A 10,606-nucleotide genomic window follows, 5' to 3' on the forward strand; every position below is an offset into this window, starting at 1 on the left:
ATCTTTCTGTAGCAGGGGCCATTAAGGGGCCACATGTTACGTTTAGGGGCCGAGTACAGGGTACGTTCGAGCACACAAAATAATCTATTCGGTACGGTGCGAATACATTTCGGCGGTCGTTCATTTTTCAAGCGCTCGAGCGCCGCCGATTGTTTGGGGGTGGAATCGCATCTGCGATTGTCGTGAAAAATTCTCCGGTTGCTCTTCTCGTCGACGATTGATGGAACGGGGGCCAATCAGATTTCAGCAGTTGCCCCGCCTCTAGAACCGGCCCTGTGTACAGTTACTTCTAGCCTACAGCAGGTTTATTTCACAGTTCTGTACAGCGCTTTGCGACGGGCTGTGATACAAAGCCTCCTGTCGGTCAATCGGAGCCTTAAATTTAATTCACAATTTTCTTTCTTTTTTCTTTTTTTTTCTTTTTTTTTTGCTGTTTTCAGGTCTCTTAAAATCTGTTTAATGAAAATAAAACCACTATCTACCTTTCCCCTTATTCGGTGATGTTACAGTTTTTCACTACTTACATTTCTTTTAAATTTAAAATGTTTTTTTATCCATCCTTTTGGAGGATGACGTCGTCCGAACGATCGGGACCGCATTCTGTTTGAGTTTAAAAGTCGAGGTTATGTCACGTAGTATTGTGATAAATGTGAAAGAAAACATTGTTCAGCTACGGTAAATTAACACATGCTATCCTTTTACGAAAGCCGTACACAGCTCTCCCTTATTCCGGACCGATACTTTAATCGGCGTATCGGTATATCGACTGACTGATTGACATTTCTACAGTTTTCCCTGGTTAGGAATAAATACTTGTGTTGGCACGAGACGAGTTTGTCCCGGAACAAGACATCGGAGGTTGCAAAACGATCACGAACACTTAGCATGGAGGAAATGTGTGTATGTGTATTAAACGTTCCTGCTCCATTAACTCTCTAACCTACAGTATAATCACAGTCTTATTGTTATACCCTTTAATCATAGCTTCATCGATCAGAGCGCCGCTTCTTCAAAGTGTAAAGAATCACCAAACTGAAACAGACGTCGGTGTTAACAGACATCCGTAGGGGCAGATTTTCTCAGCCCCCCACACTCGCGCTATCGTCTTTTTCAGAGAAAGAGCAGTGGAGATGGTATTTATTATATTGTTAATAATTCTTGACACGAGTCTATAGTTTTGACGCGGCACAGGCTCTAGGTTTGTGAGCGCTTTAAAGCTAACGTGACATTTCTCCTGACATTTACGGAGGAAAGCTTGACCTGCGGATTGACGGATACAGGACGTTTCCCGTTAAAGAGACGGATGAGGCCACGGTGGTCATATGCGAGTAAAATACATTAGCATGTACAGAGCTTTAGTTCTTTACATGCGGTCATGCTGTCTAGAGTACAGGATCATTTGTTTTCACCCAAAAAAAAAAAAGATTCCAGCAATGCTGATGGACGACCCTGATGAAAATGTTCTCCTGCGCAGTTGCAGACATGATTTGAGTCTTTCACTGGACTTGGACCAGGAGACCGGTATAAGGATGAGGCAGACACTTTCCACAGAATCCTCCACAGCGCCCGTAGATCCGAGTTCCATCCTGACGGGGAGATATTCAAGTCACGTAAAACAAGTTAGATAAAATACGGTACAGATACCAGGTTCAAGTCCAAATTGACCTAATTGATTCAAACCAAGGGGGTTTCCTCCGGGTACTCCGGTTTCCTCCCCCGGTCCAAAGACATGCATGGTAGGTTGATTGGCATCTCTGGAAAATTGTCCGTAGTGTGTGTGTGTGTGTGTGAGTGAATGAGAGTGTGTGTGTGTGCCCTGTGATGGGTTGGCACTCCGTCCAGGGTGTATCCTGCCTCGATGCCCGATGACGCCTGAGATAGGCACAGGCTCCCCGTGACCCGAGAAGTTCGGATAAGTGGCTGGATAAGTGCCAACCCATCACAGGGCACACACACACACTCTCATTCACTCACACACTACGGACAATTTTCCAGAGATGCCAATCAACCTACCATGCATGTCTTTGGACCGGGGGAGGAAACCGGAGTACACGGAGGAAACCCCTGAGGCACGGGGAGAACATGCAAACTCCACACACACAAGGCGGAGGCGGGAATCGAACCCCCGACCCTAGAAGTGTGAGACGAACGTGCTAACCACTAAGCCACTGTGCCCCCCCACAATAAGAATCGATAAGAATAAAAAATAAAATTAAAGGTGCGGTGCACGATGTTTGAAAAATGCTTCAGAAAGCCTCTCCTCACCTCTGATCGATGGACTTTGATGGAGACATAGTTGCCTTGAGGAACCCACTTAGTCAATTCTGCCACTTTCAGTCCGGTCCCAGTGAGATTGATGCTGAACTGACCCTGACAAATGATAACACTATTACATGATGTTTCACTACAGCTGTTGCACCGATCTGGGCAACAGCGACCGTTCTTCTATAAACACTGGAGTCTGATATGGTGCAGATCTTTACCTGAGGGCATCTAGCAGCACTGTAACAGTCCCCGGCACTGCCAAAGGGAACGGGGTGGCCGAGAAGGGTTTTAGAGAAGTGCACGTCTGTGGCTGTGTTAAACGATACAAGGGAATAAAACACAACCTGGTTAAAGGTAACGTGTGAAAAATGTCTGCCGTTTCAGGCAAATCCCTCTAAATGACTCTATGACAAGCTAGAGGCCTGATATAAAGGTGATAAGCTCTTTGACAAAAAGATGACATCAACTATTTAAAGCCTACTTACTGATTATTCGCATGGTGCTGAGGTCTAGTCTCACCCTGTAGAATAGAGTGTAGCCCACTGCTGGATAGTCATTTCTGCAAGCGCAGTCCTGACGTCTGCTGCCGTTATGCGGACACTCGAAGGGGTTATTCAGCCTAGAGGAAAAAAAGAAAAATATAAAGTGGTGTAAGAAAAATTCAGAGATGGGGGACTCGAGTCATATGACTTGACTCGAGTCAGACATACTGTAAGTCTCAAATTTGACACTCGAGTCTTGCTTGACAAGTATTAAAAAAAAGACTCGACTTGACATTGACCTGACATTCGTGACTCGAGACTTGACTCGGACTCGAGTTAAATGACTCAGAAATGGGGGACTCGACTTGACTCGAGTCAGACTTAAGTCGCAAATTTGAGACTTGCTTGACAAACATTAAAAAAGCACTCGACTTGACTTTGACCTGACGTTCGTGACTCGAGACTTGACTCGGACTCGGGTTAAATGACTCAGAGATGGGGGACTCGACTTGACTCGAGTCAGACTTAAGTTGCAAATTTGAGACTTGAGACTTGGTTGACAAATATTAAAAAAAACTTGAAAAACTTTTGACTCGACATTCATGACTTCAGACTTGTACATGTGTGACTTACTCCCATCTCTGTAAAAATTCATTCATTCATTCATTCATTCATTCATTCATTCATTCATCCAGTCACTCAAACAAGAAGTTACCTGTATCCATAAACCTCGGAGTAATTGTCAGTGTGGCCGCTGCGTAGGGTCACGTACTCCTTTGGAAAGTTGGTCTGCATTTCTGCACAGTAGGTCTGGAGAACTCTCGATTTAACCCGTAGGTGATATTCTCCATCTTTTCTAACGCCTTCTCTTATCTGCAGTTCCTTGCAGTTGGAGGCCAGTTCACCTAAAACAGGAAAGACTTCAACTCAACAAACACAGCAATGAAAAAAACGACAAGAGAGCTGAAGTCTACACCGGTGTCCGGGTGAGTGTCGGGTCTCCTGCTGTACTAAAACCAGCATTATGTTTAAAAGCATTAAAAAAGCATTAAAGCATAATTTTGCGATTGATAAAAACGTTCGTGGAACTAGGGGTCTTCTCGGGTCTAAAGAAATGTACCCGAACCCGACGTGCATAATTATTTATTTTTTTTAAGAAAGACCCGAGCCGAGACAAACCCAAAAAAATCAGACCCGAGTCCGACCCGACTCGTTTGCGATTTTTTTTTAACCCGACTGGATCCGAATGTTGCGTAACTCTACACTAAAGTAACCGCTACAGAGTGGATACAAAATTGATTGACAGGTCTGTTTCAACGTAAATTAGCTTACCGCCAGCCGCACGTCGCCAGCCACATGTCGCAAGCGGTCTTGGCAAACAGAGAAAAGGACTCGAGTCGATGCACACACACGAGATACAGTAGTTCAGGTCTTCTCGGGTCCGTTCGGTAAAAACACATCCGTTTTAAATTACCCGAGACCCGACGCCGCTATTATTATACCCGACCCGTGTCCGAGACACACGTGAAACTTTTAGACCCGAACCCGCTCGGATCTCGGGTCAGACCTCGGGTTTTCGGATCTAAGTGGACCCGTGAAGACCTCTACTTGGAATCACCGACTCGCAGTAATATATAAATGCACAACATCCTGACTTTGGTAGGAAAATTTTCCAGCAAAAATCTCTAACTATGTGCCAAAACATCTGAAAGCCAGAGAATGATCCTAAAAAGCCTTGGCAGCCGACGTTCTCTCTGTTAGGGTCAAATAGGAGGTAATTTTCATGATGCCTGAGTCATAGCGTTCAAACGGCTTGCATCAGCCTGTTTTAGAAATCATACTTGATGATAGAGGCCTGGATATTTATTGCTTCAAGGATAAATAACTTCAAACTAGGATGGATATCAAAATCCACCCCCCCCCCTCGATCCAGACATTAAAGGGGGGAAAAAAAAAATAACATTTTTTTTCCACTAAACAGTATTAAGTCTTTCTCAGGAAAGACAATTTAGTATTATTATAAAGCATGTGTGTATGAGCAACAGCCACAGGCCACGCTGAGCAGAGCCATGTGTGGGGAAAACTTGCATGTAGCTCAGACAGTGTTTAGGTGGTGCAAGAACACACACACACACACACACACACACCCACACACACACACACACAGCAATATATCAGAAAATGAACGCTATTGTTGATATTTTACTAATATGATATCATGCACGTGTCATACAACTGACTCCATATGAGATTTACCTACATATTTAAAACAATACTAACAATGTCTCAGTCTGCAGGATGCCTGAGAATGAGGTCGACTGGACGCCGGGCAGTTTTTAGAGGGGAGATTTTTATCAGTGAGACACTCGACTGTCCTCTGCATCACTCCGGCACCACAGGTCTGAGAACACTGAGAAAAAAACAGAGCAGAAAAAAAACCTACATTGTGAGTGATCGGCATACCGTAGACCTCTGAATGTCAGACAGCATTGCAGAGTAAGAACAAACGAAGACGCAGATACACTCACACACCTTGCCCCACGGACCAGCTTTCCAGTATGCAGGCAGTAGGCAAACTGGAAGCTGGCACGGTTGGGTGTTGGGTGGAGGAGGCTGTGGGCACTTAGAAGCCAAAACCTGGGTATAAGACCGAGCACCAAACACCTGCAGATCCGGAGCAGAAGGTACTGCAGTGCATGACACCATCCTCTGCTGGTGACCTGCTCCGCAACTCACAGAGCACTGAAACACAGAAATATGTCCCATAAGCGCATGTCTGTGTATTAAACACATCATCAAATCAATGCAATACCGGATGTCCTGAATGGATCTATTCTGATCTGATGTAAAACAATACAGTACAGAAATACAGCTTTATCACCTGTGTCCATGTTGCAGTTACCCAGACATACTGACAGGGGGCGATGATGCAAAGCTGATGAAGTTCAGGTTTCTTTGAGGGGTCACAGAGTCTGTCAGAGACAGGATCCTTCAAACCGTCCACACACAGGACTGTCCTGTGTCTCATACCCTCTCCACATGTCGCGTTACACTGAACATGCGAATGGGAGAGAAACAAGACTTTCATCAAAATCTTTACTTACTGTTCGGAATTCACCATCAATTACAATATTAACAAAATTGTATTAAAACATGTATGAAGTCACCACAAGGAGCAGTGTTATACTGCACTTAAGCTAAAAATGTCCAACACCCTTTAAATGCCTGCCTAGTCTTTGTAAATGACTCTGAACTCCTCGACGGTTCGATCCGAAATATCAGAACGGAATCCTTTCTTTAAAGACTGTGGCCTCAAATAATGTGACAGCTACAAGTATACAAAATAATGATTTTCACATCACAGCACACATAAAAGTGTAAAGAATTATTTTAAAAATGGGAAATAATTTAGAAAGTAATGGTCGAGGGTTCGATTCCCACCTCCGCCTTGTGTGTGTGGAGTTTGCATGTTCTCCCCGTGCCTCGGGGGTTTCCTCCGGGTACTCCGGTTTCCTCCCCCGATCCAAAGACATGCATGGTTGGTTGATTGGCATCTCTGGAAAAATTGTCCGTAGTGTGTGAGTGTGTGAGTGAATGAGAGTGTGTGTGTGTGTGCCCTGTGATGGGTTGGCACTCCGTCCAGGGTGTATCCTGCCTCAATGCCGATGACGCCTGAGAAGTCCGGATAAGCGGTAGAAAATGAATGAATGAATGAATAAACCAATGCAGGCTTCTAAAGTGACGTGACATACGGCTAAGTACGGTGACCCATACTCAGAATTCGTTCTCTGCATTTAACCCATCCAAAGTGCACACACACCCGGAGCAGTGGGCAGCCATTTATGCTGCGCGCCCGGGGAGCAGTTGGGGGGGTTCGGTGCCTTGCTCAAGGGCACCTCAGTCGTGGTATTGCCGGCCTGAGACTCGAACCCACAACCTTAGGGTTAGGAGTCAAACTCTCTAACCGTTAGGCCACGACTTCCCCTTGGTGGATATTTAAGAACAAGTAAATTAGTTAAAGTATATGTTCCTGGCAGGGAACATATTTCCCACATACTCACTCTATTGCTGTCAGCAGGAGCGTCTGAGAAAATCTCCACCCATGCCTTCGAGGGTCCCGTAAAAGCTTCTCTCGTTCAGACGTCGTGGTTTGTACCTTATCAACTAAACGAGTTCTCTAGCCGCTCTAGACCGCCTAATGAATGATCGACTGTTCATTACGTGTTATTATGTGAGTTTGCTTAAGTTTAAGAGGCGGACGGAGCGTATGGTACCGATACCACCTGATGTGTCCAACAGACCGTAAACAAATGCCACATCCATAACACTTAAAATAACTGGCAAATCGCAAATAGATTGGAAATCATTTTATCTACATGTACGATAACTGGTAATGATGAAATCTCACCTCCTGCCACTCACTGGATGACCAGCTATATCCAAGGCACTCATGGGATAAACACCGCTGCAAACTGCTGGGACGGACGCGGGCATCACACACGTCTTCCCCGACACGACCTTTGCCTTTTAACCTACAGTACACGTCACGTTTCTGTACTCCAACCCCACAAGAGACAGTGCACTGTAAACACACACACACACACACACACACACACACACACACACACACAGTTATAAACACATAGACACATTGCATTCTTTCATTATATCATTTTTGTATTAGACGCAGATTTATAGTCGTTTATCGATCTTTCTCAGTCCTGAGAGTCTGACATATATAAATACATCCAGCTTCATACTACTGACCCAAAATACATTCATACACGCAGCTCTTAAATACGTCATAATAACACCAACAATGTTATTATGATTGTTGTTGTTATAACATGGTTATTACAAGTGTTATTATTATAGATATAACTCAAGTTATTACTCCAAGAAAGTGTAATATCCATTCATTCATTCATTCATTTTTTACCACTTATCCGAACTTCTCGGGTCACGGGGAGCCTGTGCCTATCTCAGGCATCATCGGGCATCGAGGCAGGATACACCCTGGACGGAGTGCCAACCCATCACAGGGCACACACACACTCTCATTCACTCACACACACGCACTACAGACATTTTTCCAGAGATGCCAATCAACCTACCATGCATGTCTTTGGACCGGGGGAGGAAACCGGAGTACCCGGAGGAAACCCCCAAGGCACGGGGTAGAACATGCAAACTCCACACACACGAGGCGGAGGTGGGAATCGAACACCCGACCCTGGAGGTGTGAGGCGAACGTGCTAACCACTACACCACCGTGACCCCCAGAAAGTGTAATAAGATTAAAAAAAAATGTACACGGTGAAACAGATCATCTTTACTGTGTACGCTAGCATTTCAAAGCTACTGTAATTTTCAAAGCCATGTCAGGTATCATCTCTGCTTTTATGTCATATGAGCACTAATTAACCCATGTTTAGTCTTCAGCACCTGCTTCACACACCATTATTATGACTCGACAACGTCAGGACGGACGCAAAGCCGACGCAAACATTTCCTTTTAAATTCTGCCGAGAACCACGATGCGATGTCAAACCGAGTCTTATCAAGATGAACGCTGTCTGAAGTTCCACCGATATGAGCAGATCTTCTTCTGCCTGAAACATGCGGCACAGATCAAAGCAAAGCAAAGTTAACTCTGCTCGGTGCTTTCTTTTTTCCTTTGCTTATCTTGCTCGGTGTGTATTCATATATGTCACAATTTAAAACAATGATGTGGGCTGAATTTTGACCTAAACCCAGAAGATGAGGACTGAGAAACGATATACAGTACACAGTAACGTGCAATTGACAATAACACAGGGAACGGCAATTAAATACATTTTTTTAATGAGTTTTATCGTCTATAGCAGGGGTCGACAACCCGAGGCTCCGGAGCCGCGAGTGGCCCTTTCATCCCTCTGCTGCGGCTCCCTGTAGGTTTGGAAAATAAATATTTAATTTAAATTTATTTTATTTTAGTTAGTTAGTTAGTTTTAAAATAAAAATAAAAATAAAATAAATAACTTGTTTGGCGCTCGAAATACCCGTCATAACCGCCGACTTGCGAAATCCGACACACAGAAGCAGACGCGTTTTTGGTTTGCTGCGGCTGGCGAGTTTTCAAAAATTTCGATGTCATGAATACGAAGAGGACTCGATCGGACGTCGAAGGTTTTATTTGAACGCAACATTCGACCCAGCGTCTTTTTTGTTAAGGTTAGTTCAAACTGTTCAGCATATGTTTGTTTGCTTGCAGAAATAACATTTTGTTTATTCAGTAGCGGTTCATTGATTTCACAAACACAACACACTACAGTTTTTTCTACACTTTCCATAAAGGTAAAAAAAACGATATATGCGGTGTTCTCTTTATTTTTGATGTCAAAAGGGTTTTGTGGCTGCCTGTGTTTTTTTTTCTGTGGGAGTCCAAATGGCTCTCTGAGTGTTTAAGGTTGCGACCCCGGTCTACAGCTTACTCACTGAAAGACCTTGCTTGTTCTTGTTCATTTGCAAAATGTCTTTTTTTATGTATTATTATTAATGTGCTTGCTAAAACACATTCTTATTCTCTAGCATACTTATTATTATTATTATTATTATTATTATTATTATTATTATTATTATTATTATTAATGTGCTTGCACAGCACATTCTTATTCTCTTGCATACTTATTATTATTATTATTATTATTATTACTATGTGTCACGTGTAGCCCCGCCCCCAAAATTAGCGAATTAAAAAATTTAGCACAACATGGACATGTGACATATCAAAACACTCAGCACGATGAGGGGGACACATTCACATTTTCTTTAGGAAATGTAGCGTTCTAGTTATTATTATTAATGGTGCTTGCGAAGCAACATTCTTGTTATTGTGCCGGACAAAAATTCCTCACGTAACTTGTCCCGCAGCTTTTGTCCTAGACCCATGAATGAGGTGTCAGATCGATCGGCTCATTGAGGAGAGGTTTGCTATGACTTTTATAAGCGACCGGAATTCCGGAATTCCTGGTACGGAAGCTCAAAATGGCTTTTTTCCGCATGGACACATTGTAAATTTTGGAGGTTTATAACTCGGCAAGTTTTCGAGCGATTTACACCGACCTCGACCAGCTCCTTTAGGACCTTACTCCGGACTTACTCTGAAAGTTTTATTTCAGTAGCAACTTTTGTCCAAAAGTATTGGCACCCCACCGGGTATTCACGTGACGTCACGTGTAGCCCCGTCCCCAAAATAAGCGAAATCAAAAAGTTAGAACAACACGGACATGTCATATATCAAAACACTCAGCACGATGAGGAAAACTGACGTCACGTGTAGCCCCGCCCCCAAAATAAGCGAAATCAAAAAGTTAACACAACATGGACATGTCATATCAAAACACTCAGCACGATGAGGGGAACTTGCCATGAGGGGAACAAGCACCATTCAAATTTACTACAGGAAATGTACATTCTAGTTATTATTATTATTATTATTATTATTATTATTATTATTATCAATTACTGTTTTTTTTTTTTTGGTCAAGTACAAAATTGTGAAGCTAATCAGAATCCCTTACGTAGTCTTTCTTTCTTTTTTTTTTGCTATTTTTTTTCAATATTCTCAAGCGTCGTTTTCTTTCTAATAAAAACTCAAACATAATGGAAAGAAAACGTTTCTTCATCTAAAAACTGTCCTACGTGTAAAATGACACGTCGAATGAAATTATACGTGACGTGATGTTCATCTAAAAACATATGGTAGTTTGGAGGTAGGACATAAATATGGATCCAAAAAAAATAATGCTATTAACTAGTAACAGATTTTTAGGAAATCTATATTTCTGTTTCCAAACAGTTGGAGATGATTATGTTTC

General features: G+C 43.0%; 1 protein-coding gene across 2 annotated transcripts in view; it reads right to left on the reverse strand.

The window, feature by feature from the left end:
• Positions 1-348: 348 nt before the first annotated feature.
• The window catches only part of LOC113639213 (A disintegrin and metalloproteinase with thrombospondin motifs 20), a 118,409-nt gene continuing 108,151 nt past the window's right edge, over positions 349-10,606 (reverse strand). For both annotated transcript variants that reach the window (XM_047819318.1, XM_027140951.2), the window contains 9 exons: positions 7,156-7,329; positions 5,629-5,799; positions 5,280-5,489; positions 5,028-5,157; positions 3,463-3,652; positions 2,751-2,884; positions 2,484-2,575; positions 2,266-2,370; positions 349-1,586 (listed from right to left, as the gene is read on the reverse strand). In XM_047819318.1, the coding sequence (XP_047675274.1) occupies positions 1,497-1,586; positions 2,266-2,370; positions 2,484-2,575; positions 2,751-2,884; positions 3,463-3,652; positions 5,028-5,157; positions 5,280-5,489; positions 5,629-5,799; positions 7,156-7,329 (1,296 nt within the window). In that variant the 3' untranslated portion in view covers positions 349-1,496. The remainder of the gene's footprint in view (positions 1,587-2,265; positions 2,371-2,483; positions 2,576-2,750; positions 2,885-3,462; positions 3,653-5,027; positions 5,158-5,279; positions 5,490-5,628; positions 5,800-7,155; positions 7,330-10,606) is intronic.

Source organism: Tachysurus fulvidraco, chromosome 10 (assembly GCF_022655615.1).
Source record: "Tachysurus fulvidraco isolate hzauxx_2018 chromosome 10, HZAU_PFXX_2.0, whole genome shotgun sequence".
NCBI lineage: Eukaryota > Metazoa > Chordata > Actinopteri > Siluriformes > Bagridae > Tachysurus > Tachysurus fulvidraco.